The sequence below is a fragment of the Calliopsis andreniformis genome, chromosome 4 (assembly GCF_051401765.1).
Source record: "Calliopsis andreniformis isolate RMS-2024a chromosome 4, iyCalAndr_principal, whole genome shotgun sequence".
In the NCBI taxonomy this organism is placed as follows: Eukaryota; Metazoa; Arthropoda; class Insecta; order Hymenoptera; family Andrenidae; genus Calliopsis; species Calliopsis andreniformis.
Window position 1 is genome coordinate 845,870 of NC_135065.1, and position 23,683 is coordinate 869,552.

Consider the following 23,683-nt stretch of genomic DNA (forward strand, 5'->3'; position numbering starts at 1 on the left):
TTTTGTACAAAATAATTTGGAGTAAAATTATTTTCAAGTATATCAACAACGCATACAAGTGACAAGTTTAGAATTTTATAAGATTTTGTGTCGCACCTCTAGTCACTTTATTATTAGTTATTATCATTTATTATTGATATACAATTGAATGCTTGTTTCAATACAGATGCACCTCCGTGCATTCAGTGTATTTGCACTTACATTATTCGTCGTGGATAATGCTAGATGCGACGACAAAACGAGTTGGTATTCTGGCCTACGGATAGTACTCAAGAACTGCCCACAAGAATCATGGAATTATGCTGGACAGTACGATTTTCTCGAGAAATTTCGACGATGCGTACAAGAACGTGCTGCGGCCGTTTTGGACTCCCTTCTTGCGGATGATGTTATACCCATCTTTGATGGTTTGAACTTAGTACGATATCAAGAGGATAGCATCAATTCCACACGCAATTATACAAATAGGTAACTTAAGTTACTTCATTCAAACCTAACTTTTATCTGATACGAATATCGAATATGAATTAAAGTTAAACACAATTGATACAGATAGAATGAAAAAGCCGTATTATAGCAGTGCACTATTTATTACGTCGGGAGTCAGCGTAACTGTAACCAATCGAGACCTATCTATTTAAAGTTGAGGTTTTTTCTAGAATAAAATCTCGACTTGTTGTTACGCCAGAATTACAATGTGAACTCCAAATCTGTAGAAAGTTAAACGTGTACTACTGTATTTGAATTAGGTACTATTCAATAACTTCAAAAAGGGGGGCGGATTTAGAAACCTTTTGTGAGGGAGGGAGGGGGGGGCGAAGTATATTCAGTACATATGTACTTTACATCTTTTATCGATCTTTTAAACGATTTGAAATTTACTTGTAAAATATATTTGTAATATTTTCATCTAATACTATATGTATAGTCTAAAGAGGAAATTAATAATAGCATTCTGAGTGAAGGCTTTTGGGTAGTTGCTGATGATTTTTTTTTAAGTGACAGATCTTGCATTCAATATCTAGTATGGAAATCTAGTATGGATGGTGCTTTTTTGGAGTACGATTATTCGGAGGTTCGAATCTCAATGTGCATAGAATTTTTGCTTTCACTTTTTTAATTATTTCTCCATTTCGTTTTTGAACGTTTTAGTCGAATAACGATACAAAAAGTATTAATTTACAAAGATTTTTCAGAGTTTGACTTTTTATTAATACTACAATTGGCATTGTCAAAAAGCGCTGCAATTGGCTGACATACGACGTTAATTCTCTATTTATCTATTTATTAACATATAATTAAAGCTTTCATTCTAACCACATAATATAAAACATAAGGTGCTACGAACTCACATTTATTTTATTTACTTCTGTTTTTGAATAGGAAAATTAATATTGTACATTAGCTAGCTGCAGCAGTTTAGAGTTACATCAATTATTAACATCACAATTAATAAAAAATCATACTTTATAAATATATGTATACTACTAGACACGACATATATAGGTGTTCCTGAACACCACGGAATCAATTTAAGAGGTAAATCTAGAAATAAAAATAAAATAAAAATCAAGAATAACGATTTCGATTTAAGGCTTCGTTTGTTAGTTACAATCGTCTAAAAATCTGGTAGAAAGGACTAGAAATGAGCCCGCACGGAAGCCTTGAACAGTAGTTGCCCGACCAACAGTATCGCAGTGACGTAAGGGAGGAAAGAGATCACTCACCGGTGAACAGCTGATTGAAAATTTTACGACACTCGACAAGGTTATTGGATCCAAAATTCAGTTAAATTTATGAATATCATTGATTAACAATAATCTTGTCTATTCGTTGCAATCCATAGGCTAACTCAAACACTCACTATGAGATAGAAAGGGTTAATATGTCGACCTTCATGTAAATTGCCTGTTCACTTCACATATCCACATATCACGATTCTCTCACCCGCGAATATTGAAACACCATACGAGGGTATCTTTGAATAACACTAAACCTGTATACTTTTTACAATCCAGAGGGTAAGTCAAAACACGCCCTATGAAATTTTAGAGTAGAGAGGGTTAATGTGTCCATCCTTCGATTAATCTTCTGGTTCGAATTCACACACAAAAAAACTGCACACGCTACTAGAAGTCTTGCCGTAGAATTTGGGGGAAAAACGCACAATAACGGAAATATCGCGAGAAAAGGACTAGATTTGTAGGAAAATTCGGGACGTATCACAAATAATCGCGTAAATGTTTGATGTGAAGGTCCGTCGAAAAACTAACTGCGGCTTCTCGAAAAACTCGTTGAGGAGCCCTCACAACACCTAATGTTGTTAGTTACCTGAGTCTTCCCTAAAAACCATTAGCTTTACTGAAGGCTTAGGCACTCCGAAAGCCGAGTAGATTTGCGAAGAAAGTTCTTCAGTGTTTGAATTCAATTCCTGGTTTTCATGATTTCTGTAAACAAAATTAAACTAACTAAATGATTTAAATCGCGCTTAGTGTTTATGGTTGTTGCACTAATCGCCAACAGTCTGTTTTCTTGACCAAGTGTTACCAAAGATTGATAGAGGTAGAGGTATTTTCTTGATGTTTAAATAAACGGAATTTCAAATCAATCAACACGTGGATACATTTTAAAAAGTAAAATATCATATCCCATTTCATGACGACACGATACTCGTATTTTTGAAGAACCATCTGCGAATATTTACTTTCTGCTTGCATAAAACAATATTTACAATTGGTTTATGACACTAACTTTTCCCTTCAATTGCCTTCGGTAATGTTATTACCATCGTTAATAATCTAAAACGACAACGTATTCCAAACTGCCATCCGCAAAATTCCCGTTAATTAAACATGAACACGTCCCGCGATGTTGCATGACTGGTTATTTTCGGAAATGCCCTTTCATGCGTTGGTGTGTGATCGACAGCGAACGAAAATGTACCCAAGAGTTGATTGAGTTGCAATTTCGTTTATTTAAACACCAAGAAAATACTTCTACCTCTATCAATTTTTGGTAACACTCGCTCAGGAAAGCAAAAACTGCTGGCGATTAGTGCAATAGGCGTAAACGGCGTACACCGAACGTGATTTAACTTAAATTGTATAAGTATCCAAAAATGCATACCTAAGGTGGGCATTTATGAACTAGAGGTATCGATTTTAATGTATATAAATAGTCCGAGTCAAGTTTGCCAAACGTAGAAAAGGGCAGCGAGTGAAAGAGAAGGAGGTCCGAGAGTGAGGTAGACAAAAAACACATCGGTGTGACAATACTAATGTAAATTGTGTAATTTTCAATTTTTGAAATCTTTTTCAATGAAACTTTCACCATTATAGTCGTAAGGATTTCCTGATTGAAATGAGACCGCACATGATATAATTTGAAGCATATTTACTTATCGATATTAATTAAATAGTATCATAAATTACAAAACAAGAGTTGTACTATATTTAAAATAATAATTCAAATTATGGCGCGTTTGGTCTTATTTTAATCAGAAAAACCTCACAAATACATCGACAGAAGTTTAATTGTAGAAAGAACAAAAATAAAAAAGTTTTTCCGTTGCATTAGTATTGCATTAGGATATCCTTAGGATATCCGAGCTCGGATTGGGTTACACAGCTCGACCGTCGAGCTTGGGGATGTACTGGGAGGAATTTCCCTTCAGTGGAGGGGATGGCTTATCCAACTTTTAATGTACACCGTGTTAGATGGTGTATACAGTATTCAACAGTTGCAACAGTCTCAGCTAATTTGGAACTTCACTCAAAATAAAACGAGGATAAAGAATGACGAAAATCCGTTTGGAGCCTAAAATTCATGTAAAATATATCTAAGCTGAGACTTTTTTTACTGTCAACGTGCATTAACCAAGTTACACACAACGAAGTCAACAGAATCAATATTGAGTTAGACACATTTTGCGTAATTTTATCAGGAGACGCGGCAGCGTCCAAAACGTCCAAAAACTTTGACAGCGATTTATTCTTTTGACGCAGTGTGTAATAGATTTTAATAATCGCCACATTATTATGTACCACTCTGCGATATCGAGATATTAATTTTATGTGCAGCAGTAATAGACTTAGTTTCTTGCAACGAGGATACTTTTTTCTAGCTCTCACATTTTTGTCACTAGGTGATTTTTTGATTTTCATATTTTTGCCGCTAGATGGCTTCTGCTACGCAACTAGTGTGGCTTCTTTTCTTGTTCTGTGGATCTCTTCCGATAAAGATGCCACGAGGCATCTTCCAGTAGTTTCCGGAAGTAAATACTCACAAAGTTTACTATAATAATCTTTTAATTGTTATATTTTCTACATTTCTGTATTTACAAACTTTTATAATAATCATAATGAACGCAAGAGACACGTCCTTACAGATTGGCAGCGGGCGGCAGAATGAATAATGTTAAAAAACAATTTGTTTCTTCATATCTAATAAATAAAAACAATAAACTAAATAGCAGCTAATTTATCCGAGCTGCAGGCCCATTAGTGCCAGTATTCGTGATGCTAAGAAGTAAAGTTGCTTCACACTAAAAATATAAAAAGGATCCGCCAAGTACACTTCGGGTTTAATTTTTCTAGTTTTCACATGTATCCGTTATTTGTGAATCCACTTAAAATATTAATGTTTTATCGCGATTTTCTAATTAATGTGTTGTGAAGTGCATTGTACAAACGCGACAGCTACTTTTGATTTCAGTACCTCTTTTAAGTCAAATAGATTAATGTTTTCTTGCGGTTTCGTAATTACAGAGATTTAGAGCATTTTTATAAATTGGTCGACTACTTTCGGTTTCAGTACTTTATTTAATCAAATGGAAATAAACATTTCTTGGGATACTTTTTTATTGTACTTTTTTGAGGTTTAATATTTTTCAGGTATCATTTTTGTAGATTAATATCTTTTATGGGTACTTTTAGAAGGTTTATTAATATCTTTTGGATACTTCTTTGGGGGGATTAATATCTTTTCGATGCTGTTTTGGAGGGATTAATTTTTTTATAGATTTCCCGTAAGATGAATATCGTTTCAATGCTTTATTGAGTGGATTAATTTTTTTGGAGATATTTTGTAGGTTAATTTTTTTGGAAATTTTGTGTGTGTTAGACTTTTTTTAATGAACTCTGAAACTAAGCCTTCAAACCCAGTTTTGTTATTCTTGATTTTCATCGTCTTAATTATTCTTGATTTTCTACTTTGACATGTGAAGTAACTACTTAAAATTTCTGATACCGGATGTTGGACATTCAATTATTATGTCCGTGACGAAACTTTCATTTCATTGACAAGAAAGAGGGAAAGTGCTAAAGAAAGACTTACACATATGCGTTGCAGGACCGTCCGAATGATGTAAACCGGGTCGCCTGGGCTCAGTGCAATAATCCTGACATTGACCAGAGCGAGCGCTCAAGGACTCTCAAAATCTTTAGGAGGGATGATGCTCGGATGTTTTGGAGAGTCGGAGTGTCTCGGCTGGTTTGTGTCTTGATATTCCTAATAGTAGGAGATGCCTGAACTAGGGTGGGTGCCTTGGACTTTCCCTCTCTCTTAAATTGTGCAAGGGACAACCCTCATACGTTTTTCAAAGGTAATCTTAGCTCAGAATTCACAACGAACAGAGCAGAAAACACCAGCACTTTAACTACTCCTCATCCCAGTAAAATTTTTAAATCAATTAACTAAAAAGAGGAGTCAAAAGCTTTTACCTATTAATTGTGCTAAGTGGAATAGTCGTAATCGGATAAAAAAAAATAAATTTAATAAATTCTTAATAAATGTATTAAAAGTTTGTCTCTATAAGTAACACAATACATGTGTATCAAAGATACTTTTCTTTGTAATGATAGCAGTTGGAAATTAAGAAAGGGAAAGAAAAAGTGAAATGTGTTTCTTGTGTAATATTAACCTTTTATTTCAATTTCAGTATTACATAGAGGGAAAACTAGACGAATTGTAAAGTTAATGTTTTCAATATTTTTCAGTATCTTAGATATTTCAGTTTTTAAATTTGTAACGGAATATACAATACCTTATAGTATGGTTGTTACGTTCTAACTATACTGTATAGGCGGTCGTCTCCAGCGGCGAAGATTGACCTTAAGGGTTCTTACTCTTTTAAAGTGCTAAAGCACACCTTGATTAAACTTTATCTTATTGTGTAGTGGAATGAAAGAGGGGGGAGTGAACTGGTAGATTATGCTTAGATTTGTCAGTTTCATATATTTAATAAGTTACGAATTACATACCAACTCTTCCTTACTGTCTGTACAGTCTTAACATTGCCATCTTGTAAGCTTCTCGACGCGGTTTTCTTGTCGCACGCACTTTTCTATTTCGAACTTTGCGGATTCACTCGGCGCGGTCTAAGGAGGCGGATTCGGATTTCGCGGAGTATGCTCGCGATACCTTACGACTCTTACACGGTTTTAGGTTAAATGTTACAATACGCCCTTGCTGTTACAATGTAACAGCTCTCGCGCGGGTGGTGATCAGAAATTCGTTCTAATCCTTGACTTTATTCAGCGTCTCTTTCACTTCTGTCACTTCTGACGCGCGCTGACGGTTGTTGTCTTTACATTATTTCTTTTTGGGTCATAACATCAAAAAGGAGAATGCTTACACATCGGTTTGCCGAATCAGCTCGATTGAGTTGGTTGCAATCGTTCGCATGCTTAGTTATATATTTTGAAATGCCTCAGCATTTCTCGCTGATTGACACCGAAAAAGAGGACCAGGTGAAGGCTGGATGTAACAGCGTCAAAGAGAGTCACATTGAGTAGGTTTTTTCAAGCGTACAGATAAATATATTGATTTATACTTTTCACCACCTTTTTTGTTGATCTTTATGCTGTACTCACAAATAATTTCACTTTATCGTGTGGATTAAAATTATAAAATATCTGTTACACTATTTTCTTGTCGCTTAAAGTTAAAAGAAATCTTGAAAAATTAGTAACTTTTTCTTTTATTTTATTATGAACAAGAAATATACAACTCTATAAATGAACGTTAATTTTAAATTTTTCGTGGTATGCGGGGAAATGACACACAAATGGTAGCAGTATAAAAGTTCGTTTATTAGTGTCTTACTCAACGCACGACGTTAGACTGACTTTTTAACACCGTTCCTCGCTTTTTTTTGTTTGCATTGACAACTTAAACTCGCTCTGATTGGCTAACCCCACGTACAGAGCATTTTCCAATCAGGGTTGTTCGTTTTCCCAAGTCACCGACTATTCTTTACGTCTTTAGCGTACTTGCTTCGGAACGGCAAGGTGATCAGTGGGGGTGGCTCGACTGTGTGACTTTTTCTTCGTCACGAGATTTCCTTTAGGCTCCCATGCAAGCTTCACTTACTCGAAGGACGATGGGACCGTGCTAAGTGTCCTCTGGAAATCCTTAATTTATGACGTCCGCAATTTGTTTTTGAGGACATCTGGGCTAACTCTACTGAAACATGCTTAAAAGAAACTTTGTCGAAGAAAAATAGCTTCGGCGAAGAAAGAGTTATAAATTACATTAGTCGTTTGCACGCTAGATGTATCCTTTTTTGTGCGTACGGCACGTCGCTACAGGTAAATTAACAAAACGAGCAAAATGATTAAATTATAAATCAAACCAAAGCATAAAGTTAGAGCTTACGTACAAATTTTTTAAGATTAATTTGTTTTCATGTAAATATTTATAAATTACCATCAAGATTAAAATACTGGTGAGAAGTGTAAATTAATATACCTACATATTTAGCAACTCCATTAAAAAAACACATATTTATAATTTTCTATAAAGTCCAAAAATTATACAAAGATGATAATAAACATTAAGACAGTAAAGTATAAAATTCTGCATTTCTTAACAGATCTTCAGAAAAGTTATAATAAATCATTTTTTGCATTCCTTTGATGAAAATGATATAATTTCAATAATTAACAAAGTAACATAATAAATTAGTTTGCAGTATTTAAAGCTGATTTCACTAAAAAATTTTAAATTTTAAATTTTAAAGTTGTTTGATTTATAATCGCAAGAATATAAGAGATTCGTTGGTATATTTTTTTTTATTTATTTATTTAAGGTCGCATCGGTTTATGGAAGTCATTAGCGACTACATTTGTTATATATTAGTGTACAATACATGGGTCTTTACAGAATATGTGTACATACATAATTTGTTTACAGTAGTTTATAATTTTTTCAATAGATCGGTTTGTTCCAAAAAATTAATTATATTGCTTCGTACTTATTGTTGTTTAGACTGATTTTAATATCTGAGGGTAGTTTCGGTGTTTTTTACACCACTCTTGTGGTGAGGCATTCCTGCGTTATATGTTTTATTGATAATTGTTCGTCACAGCTATTGCATAGCGATGGTTCCGTATTTGTTAATAAGTAGTCATGTGTCAATTTGGTGTGGCTTATTCTTAGTCGTGTTAGTAGGACTTGATTTTTTCTAGACACAGAAAGAGGTTTATGGTGTTGATGTTTTTTCTTACTTCATGGAGTTTGGTTTGTTTTCCGTTGAGCCACTATTGCTTCCATTTGCAATAAATTATTTTAGAAAGATGCTTTTGGAAGTCTTGTACTGGAATCGATGATTCTTGTAATGTAAATTGATGACTATTTCTTTTGGGGGTTGCGGTCAAATCGTTGTCTAAGTTTAATGCATTTAATTTTACATTATTGTATTTGAGAAGTTTGTGTTGGAGGTTGTTTAGAAGGGGATCGTTATTGTATGGGTTCGAAATTTCATTAATGATATTGTGATCTATAGTTGTTATGAGGTAAGAAATGTTCGGATCTACTTCTGAATCTTCCATGGTTAATAATATGGTATATGTATATAGATAGCTCAATTTCTGTGATATTAAGTTGGGTAGAATGTAGTTAGTTTTAGTGTTATTAATTATTGTTGTCCGATGATTAAGTTATTGCCATTTTTGGTGCTAGTGTGGATATGTGTGAGGTTGGTGTGTTTTCAATATGGTCATTTATGTTAATGACTAGTTGTGGCAGGTGGTGATGAGACATTTCTATTATTAGTGCAAGATTCGTTTTTAATTCTTTGAGAATGTTTTTAAACCTAACTGATAGTGGGATATGATTATTCCTTCCTTTGTTTTACAACAACTTGTAAAAATTATTGTTTTTGTTATTAAATTATAGTTTCCGCAGAGGATTTAAGGGGGACGCCATTAATTTGCACACGTAGTTGTACAGTAATGTTGCGGACCAGAGCCGTTTCGTCTACACGGACGAGAGCCGCGGTCTATCCCCATTACCTCGTTTGATATGTGCCCCCAAGAAACCAATTCTTGGAACCATCGCCTTCGAGCTCGACGCCCGAGAACAAGGAGGTCATAAAAAAACAAGGATAGCATTACGAATTTAAATAGGAAAAATTGAAGTTTCTTATTCGCAAACGGATTTTCACGCAAATAATACCAGTCAATTTCTTGTGCCCTCCCGATGAAAATGATATCAAACACGACATGATTCCGATTATTTATAACATACATAAAACTTGATTTGTAGAAAGAAAGGTCACGCTCATCCACGTGTACAGTAATGTTACAGACGAGAGCCGCGACGAGACCAAACGAGACTCAAGCGCGGCTCTTGCCCGTGACTGGTAGTCGATTCGACAGCCGCGGCCAGACCGAGCGCGGCTCTCGTCCGTGACTGGTAGTTGATTCGGAATTCGGGTTCCTTTGCTCTCGGTCGCCGAGATATGCAGAATGCTACGAAAAGTACTCCAATCCACTACACTGATGATACAGACGAGCGCTGCGCTCGGGTCTGGTCGCGGCTCTTGTTCGTGTGGACGAAACGGTTCTCGATCGTATTATTACTATATTTAGGATCCAACGATCCTAATCCAGACCTAACTCAAAATATACATACATACATATATATACAGGGTGTTTCTAAATTCGTGGGAAAACTCGGAGATGTAGGTAGAAGATAAGAAAATGAACCGAAAACTTCGTATGCAATATTCTCGGAAACACTTAGTTTGTTAGTTATACATGGTTTTATATTTCGTAAAATACCGATGTAACAGTGGCTTGTCCCCTTTAAGGTCAGTGTCCGGGCTTTACGAGGCCTCGAGCTTTTAAAGGACTAGGTTTAAGCTATCCCTTTATGAGAAAGCAAAATTTTCGACTTTCTAAAAATGCCAAAGCAACCCCTAAATTGTAGATAAATATCAATAGTATTTTGAATTAGAAAGTATGCTTTCCCATTCGATGAAGTATCTCTCGACACGCGTTGCGAGTCGCCAGAGGCTCACTTGGGCCCAGAGATGCCCAGTCCTTTAAAAGCTCGAGGCCTGGACACTGATCTTAAAGGGGATGAGTCACTGTTACATCGCTATTCTATGAAATAAAAAAGCGCGTATAAGTAACAAACTAAGCATTTCCGAGAATATTACATAGGAAGTTTTCGGTTTATTTTCTTGTCTTCTACCTACATCTCTGAGTTTTCCCACGAATTTAAAAACACCCTGTACATATTAATATTTCTATTTAAAATTGGTTTGAGTTTCATTAGTATCTACTTTTATATGTAAAATAATATATAATTCTGTATTATATATATAAAAAGGATGAATAATATCTAGCGAAATAATAAATCGGAACACGGACGAGTAAGTTCTTTCTACAAATTAAATTATTAAGTATCTTTATTATAAATAATCGGAATTATGTCGTATTTGATATCACTTTCATCGGGAGAGCACGAGGAATCGATTGGTGTTACTTACGTGAAAATCCATTTGCAAATAAGAAACTTCAATTTTTCCTATTCTTAATCCCTAATGCTATCCTTGTCTTTTGTAACGTCATTGATTTCGGGCATCGAGCTTGAGCATCGACGGTCGAGCGAGACCATTTTTTTTGCTTCTTCGGTCGTGTACCAATTATCTTGGCAACCGAGAGCAAAGGAAGCCGAATCGACTACCAGTCACGGACGAGAGCCGCGACCCGTGACCAGACCCGAGCTCGGTTGTCATCCGTAAGATTATTGTATTACTTTTCACTTGCAAGCTAGATAATGGCTTCATGCGGTATGCTCCTAGAGCTATTCGAAATCCTGTGTTTTGTATGGGGTTTACCATTTTTGTTGCGTTACTGGTACCCTAAATTATTGACGCGTAATCGAGTTTCGCTAGGTTGGTTGATTTATGTTTTCAGCAATACTGTAGAAGCGGCTCTCCAGTTGTTGGCGGCTAGTGTCTTGAGAAGATTATATCTTTCTCGTGTTGTTTCCATATCATGTTTTTATCGCACATTAAGCCTACAATTTTTAGTTTGTGGGTTTCTTTGATAGCGATCTCATTAATACGGAAATTGATTTCTTCGGATTTTTTTCGTTTTTTGGTTATTTTTATGTATTCCGATTTGTTGTTTGAGAATTTAAAGTCGGTTGTAGTAGACCATTTGTATACTTTTTTAAGCGAGTCTTTTAGAACTTTTTGTGTAATTGACAGGTTTCTTCCATTACAGTACACGGTGAAATCGTCAATAACACACATTTGACTGGATTTTCGATTTGTTTGGTGATGTCATTGATTGCTAGAAGGAATAAAGTTACGCTCAAGAGAGACCCTTGTGGTATTCCGTTTTGGATTTCGGCGAGGGAAGAGAGGCAACCGTTTACTTTTACACGAGTGTACTTTGGGTAGATGAAATTATAGATTTTGAGGATTTTTCCTTGGAGTTTATGTTGGATTAATAGGTCATTCTTCTATATCTTTAATATGCTTTTTCTGTGTCTAAACTGATTATTATCGAATGTTGCTTATTTGCAAGGACCTCATAGAGATATGTTTCTAAGGAGATTAAGTGGTCTAGGGTTGACCTTTAGTCTAAGGCCACTTCGTTAGGGTGACAAAATAGTATGTATTTCAAGGTATGGAGTTAAACTTTTATCAGTAATTTTTTCGAAAAGTTTGCACATGGTGCATGTTAGAACTATTGGTCTATAGTTTTTAGTATAGTTTCTGTCCTTACCAGGTTTCGAGATAGGGATGATAGTTGCCTCCGCCTATTGTTTGGGAAATAATTCTTCCAACCATATGATGTTTAGTCAATTACACAAGAACTCGATTCCTTTTGGGGAAAGTTTTTTTAATAGAATGTTTGGAATTTTATCAGGGTCAGGGCCTGTATTTTTACGCTTGTTTAGTGTGAGATTAATTTCCGTAATCGTGATTTCACTGTTTATGCTGTTTAGCTCGGGATTTTTGTTGTTTTTTGGGAGCCGGCTTATTCTTTGGTGATCTTAGAGATTACTCTTGTATTTTAGAAGTTCTTCAGAGGAGTTTTCATCACTAGAGTTTGCAGTGAATGCTGAAGCTAGTTCTGTAGCAATTTTTTAAATATCGTGGATGTTTTCGCCATTTATATCAATTAAGTTTGAGATGTTCGTTGAGGTCTTTTTCCTTTTATCTTTCTTAGCTTATTGTAGATAATTGGTAAGGGTTGTGTTGGTTTAGTTCAGATAAGTACTCTATTCAGGATTTTCTTTGAAGATTCTTCTACACAGAGCTTTGACTCTATCGTACGTAATTTTGTTTTCGATAGTTTTATGTCTTTTATACACGTTAAATGCGTGTTTACTCTCTCTTAATGGCTGTTCACATTCATAGTTTCACCTTGGAACTTGTCGTTTAGTAGTGGTCTTACTTTTAGGAATTGCGGTGTCGGTGCATTGGAGGATAAGTTGAACGAAACGATTCACTAGGAGATCTATTTTTCTTTTATTTCGGCAGATAGTTGCTTGACGTTTCCTATATTCGTATCAATTTCGTTGTGGTATTTACTCCAGTTTACTTTTCTAAAGTTTCATATTGGAGGGGTGCTATTGGCATTGGTGTTTGTGTCAAGGTTATATATCATAATGGGGTACTGATCGCTGTCATAGAGTTTGTCTGAGGCTTCCCACTCTCAGCAATCTGTGATGATGCTAATGTCAAATTTATTATGCTTTCTTTTGCAGTTGCATGATTGAAGTAAGTGCTGTTGTGATCGTTGATTAGCGGTATGTCAGGGTTGTTCAGAATTTCCTCTATTATTTTCTCCTGCTGTTTGTTCTTTCGGAATCCCATATGGTATTATGGCTATTAAAGTCGCTAACGATTATAAAAGGTCTGGGTAATTGCAATATAACATCTTCTATTTCTTCAAGAGTAAATGGGTAACTGTTTGGTAGGTAAAGGTTACATATACATATTTTTTTAGGGATAAAATAGGTTATGGCCACTGCTTCCAAATTAGTGGTCAAGTTAATTTCTTTAAAGTTGATTCCATGATTTATATAAGAAGCTACTCCACCACTAGCATGTCTTGCGTTTGTTCGATGTTTCCATACTTCCTGGTATCCTCTTAATTCTGCACACAGATTGTTTTTGAAGTGGGTTTTTTGCAAGCATAGTATTAGGGATTTTTCGTAGATAATTCTTTTTATATTCTGTATCTATTGTTGAAGGCGTTTACATTCCATTCGATTATGGGTTTGAATGCCATCGTAACTTCTTTTTTCTATTTTTTATTAGTTTGTATTTGTTTTCGGGAGTCTAGGGTATTCCGACTTGTCTTCTAGTTTTTTTATTATCTTCATGAATTGGTTTTTAATGCTTCTTTCGGATAGGAAGGGGTAAAGGTTCTTCATCATTTTTGCTAGGTCAGTATTGTCATTAGTATAGTTGTCAGCAATCTCTGAAGCCCAGGGACTTGCAATAGCATTGTCGAGGAAGCTTCTAAAGGCAAAAAAGTTAGGGGAAAATTTTTGGGCTGGCTGAGTATTTCTTTTCTTTACTAGTGTCAGAAATTTATCAATATTCTCCTTGACTGTAGATTTAAGGCAGGTTCTCGATTTTTGAGTCCTCTGTGTTTAAGGGTGTCTTCGGCATTGCTACTGGATTTGTTGCTTGCAGGTGTGAACAGAGAGTTGATGCTAGTATCCGAATCGTAAAACTCGTCAATTTGGGGATCTGTGTTAAATTCAGAGGTAATATAGAAAGAAGCCTTTTAGCACCAGTTCCTTGTTCCTTCTGGAGTGGTGGAAGTAGAGGTTCAATTGTTGTTGGAGAGGGGAGCGGTGGTCTTACGTCTCGTAGCTGAAAAATAGGAATAGATGTATCCGTATATAGTGTGTGAGGATCTTGTACGTGTGGTGTTTGTGTTGATTGGCTTTGGTTGACAGAGCACTGTTTAGCTAAGTGTCCTTCTGTTTTACAAATAAAACATATGGATGAGTCTGGTGAAAGAAAAAGCTAGTAATTTGTGTCTTCATGTTCAATTTGGAGAGATTCAGGGATTGTGTGCCGATCTTCCGGATGAATGTAAACCTGCCTCCTGAAGCTTAAAATATGTGAACATCCTGGGTCATTATTCCCGGCTTTAACGAAAGTTATGTTGGATTCTAGTCTAATGTTAAATTCTTTGAATATTTTTTCTATGATGTCGTGGGGTATAATGGGGCAAACATTGGATATAATAGTTCTTTTGGCTTATGAAATTAGTGGTCTTATTTGAATATTGTAGGTTCCTAGAGAGATTTTTTTAGTTTTTTCAATCAGGTTGTTGGTGATTTCATTAGAAGCGAGGTATATGTATATTCTATTGTTAAAGATTCTGGACACAAATCTAATGTTAGCTGGATTTGTTGCTTTAGAGATTTCTTTTACGTACTCTTTAACGGAAAAACTTTCAACAGCGTCCATTATGGTAGCTTGATCTTTTTTGGGAAATAACGAATTTGTAGTTACGGTTGCGTAGCTTGTTCCTTGGTCCATTTTGGTTGGATGTTTGTTAGGTTGGGCGATTAGCGTTGGATTTCTTTCTCTGCTGTACTCAACAGAGGGAGATGGTGTTAGAAACACTTTAATGGAGAGAGTTGCACTTGGTGCAACAATTCAATCTGATTTTCTTGATCAAAATACTCGAGGAGAAACACTTATATATTAGAGGCACTGTATACAGAGTGTAATATATATATGTTTTAGTATTTTAAAGGGTGGTAAAATACTTCAATTGGACCACAAAATGTCCTATAATATAGTGTCCGATATGCTTTCGTTTTGCAGTTATAATGCCTTAAAGTTACCAGTATCTTCTGAAATGAAGAATAGCTCCTTTATATTGGCAAGCAAACACATTGAAAGAGTCCGTTGATCTAGAGAATTCTTTTGCTTGAGAAAGTTCGTTTGTTTTGGAAGGCCCTGAACACGTGTTAAGACCCACATAGACACAAGTCCTTCAATGGGACTCTTATTGTAAACGGTCCCTGCTGTGTTGTTCACTGGATCAATCTTGAGCAGCTGACTGCCGGCAGTCTTTTAGATTACACTGTATCTGTGTGTGTAAAATATATTAAGACTTTTATCTTCTACTGCTCCTCCTTAATATATCTGCAAAATTACAAAGTCCTCCGACTCGTAGTTTACCGCATAGGCATGTTAATTCTGAAGCATTATTACTGCAAAATGGAAGTAGATCGAGCACTATGTTATAGGGCATTTTGTAACCCATTTGAGGTCTCCTACCACTCCTTAAAATACTAAAACGTGTACATGTTACACCTTGTATATACGTCAAGAAACACTCGTGGAACCGCGAAGTTGATAAACACCTTCGTATCCGTTCGTGGTCAGGATCGAACTGCCATTGGTATTATTTTCATATCAATACGTCAAAAAATAAGAAACTTGAATTTTTGCCAAATTACACCATGTTTAGTGTCGTTTGCATCGGAAAAATTTAATTAATCGATTGATGTAACTTCTTTTTTGAGAAATGCAAAATTTTACATTTTTCTTCCTCAATACCTACTTGTAACCTTATCTCTCATGGCTCGAATTATTTGTGAGTGTCGTATAATCGATCAGCAAAGGTTTCCACAACTTAAAAGTTCGTTTAGAGTAGGCAAGTTACCTGAATTCAAGTGGCTTGAATGGAAGTCATTTTTGACGACTTAACGAATATGAGTTTGTTATTGATTTGACTTTCAAGTTTCTATTTTGCCTTCATGTTGATACAAATTAGTCAAATTTTTTTAATGTAAATTATTTGATGTAAGTGAAGCAATGTGACTGTGTTGTTTTACTTTATTTGAAATGTCTTTTTAAGGTTCATGTACAATTGAGATTATTTCAACTTTCCTTGACTTGTAATAATAGTTACAAACGGTGTGAATTTATACAGTGTGAACTAGTAGCAAGCTGAAATAAACGTTTACCTCGCGTATTAAAAAGTATTAGGTACTTTTTTTCTAAAAGAACCTTACGGTTTCTTTTTGTGACGTGAATTATCCCTCAAATAATGATAAATTTGTAGAATTTCTTACGTCGGGTATAGCAACACTTGTGATATTCATCTTATCATTAGGATAATTTAAATTTAAGTGATATAACTGTCTGACCTCAGTCTAAAAAACTAATAGTTCCATGAGAACATACTAATAAAACATGATCATATCGCTAATACAATTCAGTGTTTTATTACTGTATGCGTTTACCATTAACAGATATTACTTCGAATATTCTGTTTGATAAGCAGTCTATGAGTCTATAATTGTTTATGATCTCTCTCGTGAAATGACTTCAAATTAATTTTAATGACTCTTCTAACTCATCCTACTATTGTATTTTTTATCGTCTTTTTGTTTATGTCTGGTGAAATAGCACGCCAATTCAACACTGGTTACACTATTTTTAACAAAATAAATTTTCAATGGTTTTGCTGCGTAGATATGTAAATGTGTTCCGTTGCTAAAAAATCCACTATCATGTTCCTATTGTCTCGAATTAATTTTATTTATTAGAATGTAATTGAATACATTGTCGGACTTCCGCCTTGGATCGTTTGAAGGCTAAATTCGCCACTGTTTGAATATACTCGATTGTATCCTGTTTTTTCCATGAGGATAGAAAGTTCAATTACTTCATTAAAGGTATTATTTCACGTAACAGTAAAAGTAATAACTTTTGTTTTCATGGCACTGTATAACAATACATATAACAGCATTAAGTTTCACTGTTACATTTAGTTTTCACAATCACAAAAATCATGACACTCGCTGTCATGACCGTAAAAGTCGCGACTTACTGTCGCGACTTACTGTCACGTGAAATTATACCTTAAAAGAAAATGGCAACCTCAATTAGAAACTTCTTTCTTTTTACGGATATTATGGAAATACTAAACATATTGTGGCGAGCACCAGGTATATACTTACGGCCTACTGAGGTTCGCAGGAGAATAGAAGAAGAGAATTGATGAAGATTGATTCCACTTGTCAAGCTGTCAGTCAGCAGTCGACAGCCCCTATGTTCGGTACTAGTCTCTGTTCGATACTTGTAAATAGTGTAAATAAAGCGTCGTGTGCATAATATCATAATAGGCGTGTCGGGCTAGAAATTACAGATACGTAGGGTCTACGCGGACCAGAAACCACGGACGTGCTGTACATGTATACTACGGCGCCCCTGAAATGTAGTGACTTTAACTGTAGTCCGAAATTCAACTGAAACTGCTAATACTGTTGAAGCTGTATACACTGTGTTACATGGCGTATTCAGCAGTTTTAACAAGCAGATTTGATGATAGATCAAGTGTCTAGAAACCCAAGAACAGCTTAAGAACGGTACTAGTTACAACTTATTAAAAAACTAAAACCTAGGGCCAAATAAGAGACAGTTCTAAACCAAATAGCAGAGAATACATTTGGCGGCTTGTTCCCACAACGATATTGCACAACATGTCGCTTGAGTAGGTTACGCTCAAGTCATTATACATAGTATTTCGGGGAGGTGCTATACATGATGTGAACAAGGCACATAATAATATCTATCTGGTCTATTTAAACAAGAATGTCTTTCGTTTGTAAAAATTAATTTTCACTGCTGTCCTATTCGTATGATTTCGTCCAGATCCTAATCAGATCAATTAATGGCCACATATTAAAAGAGGATTCTTCTTTAATTTCATTCGTTTAGTAAAGCGTGATACTTTTATAATTCATTGAAGTTTTTGCACACTTGCGAATCTGTCCACAGTTTCGATGATTCTGTGAGCTGTTTCAAATGTATTAGTAGGAATATATTTTGACGAACTGCAGTGTGGATCCGCGGACAGAAAATATTATCTAAATATTCTAAACTCTAAAGCCATATTTAGTTTCCTCTCCACAATTTTTTTCCCATTGAAATTCAAGATATAGATTATTTTCAGCAATTTTTTTAACACTTTTCATACAGGGTTTTCGGTTAAAAGTGGGAGAAGATTTAAGATATGATTCTATGGTCGATTCAAGGAGACGATATACAGCGGTAAACAAATGCACGTCTACGGCACATGGGCGCGATAAGGACAAAGGCAGCCGACTTAGCACGCAGAACAAGGACAACATGTCTATGTACATTTAGAGAACTCGTCTCGTTGAACATCGACATTAGATATTAAAGGGGTACGGTAGTCACGTGACTTTTCGAAACTGACAAGTCGGTATCTCCTGTTACAGTTTTCGTTACAGGAACATTATTACCTACATACACACGGCTATATAACGAAGGCGAGATAGAATCACTCTATGGTTCCAAACTGGAAACGTGACTTAGAAAATTTCCCCCTCCATTACATATGTTCCTATACCAGCCACGTGTACGTGAACTCGACATTTTAGACAGTTGAGAAGGCAGTCGTTGCAATTGATAGTGGTTGCTAATACTATTATGTTCATTTCCATGTACAGAATTTCTGGTTAAACGATGTATATTTTTAATGCGGTTCCTAGAAATTTTTATGAAAATTTGAGGGATAAGTTTACTCTACAGTAAGTATGTATTGCATATGTGTTATACATATATGTATACATATGCATGTGCATGTATTCACAGAGAATTAAAGTAACGTGTCTGACGTTGTGACCAGCCGCTTCTTCCAACGCACACAACCATACACAAAATAAATGCAATAGATCACATATATACACGGAAACGTTATGCGTGTTTCGACGCTTCTACATCTAGGCTGTAGACGGTAGAAATTCCTCGATAAAATACACAGAAAAAAGCAGAAGTAAATTCAAATTTATGTATCTATGTGTTAGATATGTATTTATAAACGAAAATTTGTATTTAAGAAGTGCAATATTTGTAAAATACTGTGAAATGTAATTTAAATATTTAAAAAAAGTAGTTCATTCCACACTGGGTATCGAACCTGGAACGTGTTATCATCCATAATGAAAGTATAATTCGCTACCCAATTCATCTACCCAACTGCTTATTTTGAGAAGACTACTGACTTTTAAACATATATGATATTACAGGGAGTACGATACAACCGGGAAGAGGATGATTCTACATACATATAAAAATAAACAGAAAACAATAAATACAATTCTTTTTATAAGATACTTAGTTTTTGATACTAGCAGCCTTTGTTTGTTAATTGTAAGCGTTTAAAAATTAACAAAATTCGACTGAAACTCATCTAGTCGTATGACACTGCCAGCGCAAAACGCGTGACACAGGTCAAACCACAGAGAACAATACCATTATCATAGTTCCGGTCCGGGCCGAGAGTCGTAGAATTGTATGCAACTGTGCAAGGCGAGTATAAGTACATACATATGCTCCCTTATATCAATAGCTACAATACTCACTGCTTTTTAAACGTATAATTAACAAACCAAGGCTCAATCGAAATTTTATTATTCTAGATTTTCATCTTATTTTAACGTGTAGAATAACCTTTTAAATTTTTCCCTACTTTTGGCCAAATATGTATCTTGTAGATATACATTATGTGTTCTGTACTAATATACATGGTGCTCCAAAACTGGTGGTACAAGCGGAAAATCAGTGATTCTATATGAAGAAATAAGTTGAAAGTGCAGAATAAGTTTTTTCGATATTGTGCTTTATTTTCGAGAAAATTGACTATGAGTTATAATTGGGTACAAGTATGTGCGGAAGTAGTTTTGGATACTCTGGGTCTGACCAGTAACTGTTTCTACGATGAGCTAGAAGCATTTCTTTTTCCCCGTTTACTCTTCAACTACCTAAACTTATACTTCAGTACACTTGTACTCGGTTAACATTCAAAATCAATTTTCTTGAAAACAAAGCATGATATCAAACAATTTTATTCTATCGTTCCGTTTTATTTTTTCATGTAGAATCACCCCCTTCCGGCTTATACTAATATTTATACATAGGGTATATTTAAAAAGTAAACGTGTTCGATTATTTACATATGCGTATATTAACTTTCGCTATTAGTTTGAAATCTACAACTGATCCTAAAATGAAAATGGATTGTGTTTGTGAATAATTATAACTTTATGATTCTGCAATTTACAATGTCTTGATTTTAATTAGCCGAAATTAGAATACATTGAATCATCCATTACTGTAAAAATAATTGAAATTTAATTGTAGCTTCTATTCTCTACAAGGTGTCTCAAAACGGGTAGTACAAGTATAACTCGAAAACAAATTATTCGATTTATTCGTTTGACGCATTCTGTTGAAAAGAGTGAATTTGAAAAAGGCAAGTGTGTTAAAACTGCAGTCTGACTGTGAAAAAGTTATAATTTTTATGATTTTCTATTTTATAATTGTTGTTTTTTTAAGTTTCTAAATCTCTAAAGATCCTTGATTAGAATGTTATTTACCCATAAAATTTGTTTAAATAGGTTATGTATATACAAAAGTTAGTCATTTTTACCGTCTTAAAGAATATCATTTAGCGGTAGATGTTTTGCTTTCTCCTAAATGGTGGTTTTCAGTAAATCATTTTACGCATCATGCATTTCATAGAGGGACATATACATATACTTACATTGTGCAATCGGAAGATTAAGAAAAGAAAAGATCAAAAATCTCGTTTTCGAGTAGATATTTTGACGGTGAGTAGTCGCCAATTATTGCTCGAATGCATGTATTGTAATTTTGAAAGTATAATTTTGTGAATTGGCATGGATTGACTAAAACTTCAGTGGTATTTTGTAATATGTATAGTTTTTTGATTTTTATAAAAAGTATGCGCTATCTTCTGCAATTTAATTTTGAGCTTTATAGATCGTCTAATTACAAGAAACAATATCTATTTCAATTTGAGAATACACAAATTATTAGTAATTGCGATATTTTAATAGTGCTTTTTGCAATTTTCAAATAATCGAAATAAAAACTCAATTATTTACATAAAAAGCAGACCTATAAATTGTAGAATATGTAAGTGTTTTATCTACAATTGTAGGGTCAATTTTATCCTAAGTAACAAATCAGAGTTATATTAAATAAAATTACGCTAAACAATAAAGGTTTAGAATCTTTAATTCTTTACTTAAATATCTCAGTTTTTTTTTAAATATTTTGAATTTGTAGAGAAAATAATGATAAAAGTCCATAATTATTAATAAGATTCCTACTTATTTATTATTATTTGTACGTTTTCCAATTAAAACATAGTTCTTTGTAAGCAGACAGCCGCAGTGTATGAGTACATGGGCGGTCAGTATAAAATTAATAGTCTCTAAAGTAATACTTTTTGAAGAAGAAAACAAAAATGCATCTACTGACGAAAAGGAATATAATATTAAGAAAAAAATTAAGGGGATTTTAATTTGCTATTAAATAAAATATTGTTTTTCAATTTTTTCGATTGCAGTTTATTGTATCCTGATTACTGACTAAAATTTAGTCGAAAACTTTCTTTATTAATTTATCGAGAATGCATAAAAATTCAAAACAATTATTGAAAGCATATGAATTTTAGGAATAAAGAGTAAAAACAACTAAAACTTGTTCGAAATTTTGTTTAAATACATTTTCCAAATAAAATATATATTAATGACACACATGAATCTATTTGTACCTGATGATTCAATACTTGATTGATTTGTTATTGAACTTTGCTTTATGTCATTTGGAGCAACTTTGAACAGTTAAATTTGCTCCCAATTAATGTGCAAAAATCACGACAATACTTTTTGGTACTGTTTTGAAATTTAAATCAAAGTTGATAAACATTTAACGTACAAAATTGGGACACATTGTTAATATTATTAAAAAGTTATTCTGCAACTTAAAAGATCTTATAATACTAAACATAATTTATAAAAATCAAATTAATCAAATAAATATCGGCAAACGGCATGAGTTTAAAAAATGCATCGAAAATTGGAATAAATTTCAAGGATCATTTTTGCAATAAATTGGAAAAATAAGCACAAACTATGGGTAGTATTAAAATCTACGTTCCTTTCTTAATATTTTAAGATATAATAAGCTATGAATTTCAGATCTCAATTTTTCGACTTTCGTCCATTTCTCGTCATTCAATGAGCCGTTTTAATACCCTGTACAACGCATTGCAAACTTCTAGGGCAACAATTTAAACAATGCAAAAATTAATAAAAGTGCAATTACTAATAATAATAATAACAATTAATAATATTCGAACAGTATTACATTTAGTACAAATAATCATATTCCTTAATAAAGATACATGGTAAAAATACGCCGCGTTTTTCCGTATTTTTATACGTAATGGAAAAAACTTGTTCGTTGTGAGGAATTTTTATTTCTTTGTAGTATTTATTATTTCAAGATTAATTCAACTTTCTTTTTATTAATTCAATTTCTTTTGATTAATTCAATTATTATTTTCATTAATTCAACTAATTCTGAAATCAATTAAATGCGAAAAATAGTAGATATCTTTCAAAACATATCAATGCGGTATCGACATCTGCGTGTAAAAAACATAAGCGTCGCTCACACTAAATCAACATTTACACTGAATGCATTTGGGCAGGATTTAGTTGATTGTAAGTAAGTACCCACACGTATAATTAAACAGTTTTCAAACGAAGCCTTAAACGAAAAAATGTTTTTTTTTTCGTTTCATTTCTGCAAACAAAATCATTCCCTGCCTATTTATGCCACCCGTCCTGAGACACCTTATATGTATGTATATATATGTATATATGTTAAATTGTTTCCTTTTGGTTGTCATTGTGATTCTGTCAAGATAGATTTTGGTAAGCATTTTAGTCTTCAACAACATTCCATGCTCTTTTCAGTGAGCCAACGGATGATATGAACTGGACAACAATAATCATTAAACGATTGTTACGCGTACTACGTACTCATGTCTTCAAAGTTGATGTCGATCATCTTGCTAGCAACTTCATTTCATCTACTAACAATTCTAAAACCGGAGAAGTTAATAACGTATTTGAAGGTAAGTCGTTTTCTGCTTTATAATAAATATTTAATTTTTTTTACTGTACAATACTTCACCTTAATTGAAAAAACAATTCAGAGAACTAATCTTTGTGTTTGTTAGGTCGAAGGCGACATAAACGCAGGCATCATCATATGATGCCGTTGATGATGATGGGCTTTTTGTTGATGGGCTCTATTCTCATACCCATGGGTTTCCAATTCCTCGCTGTTCTCGGTGGTAAAGCGTTACTCCTCGCCAAGATGGCTTTGATACTTTCCAGTATACAAGGACTGAAGAAAATCGCGACAAACGGTGTAAATTATGGTCTATACCATACTCCAATCGCAGAGGGTTGGCATGAACGACGCCATATAGAATTACCTCCCCATTTGGATTCACCTTTCCAGCAACATATCCGTCCTTAG

At 34.2% G+C, this 23,683-nt stretch overlaps 1 protein-coding gene across 1 annotated transcript; it reads left to right on the forward strand.

The window, feature by feature from the left end:
* Positions 1-166: 166 nt before the first annotated feature.
* On the forward strand, positions 167-23,683 carry Osi23 (DUF1676 domain-containing protein Osi23). The gene is made up of 3 exons (XM_076376767.1): positions 167-468; positions 23,113-23,273; positions 23,379-23,683. The coding sequence occupies exons 1-3, from the start codon at positions 167-169 to the stop codon at positions 23,681-23,683; spliced, it is 768 nt and encodes a 255-aa protein (XP_076232882.1).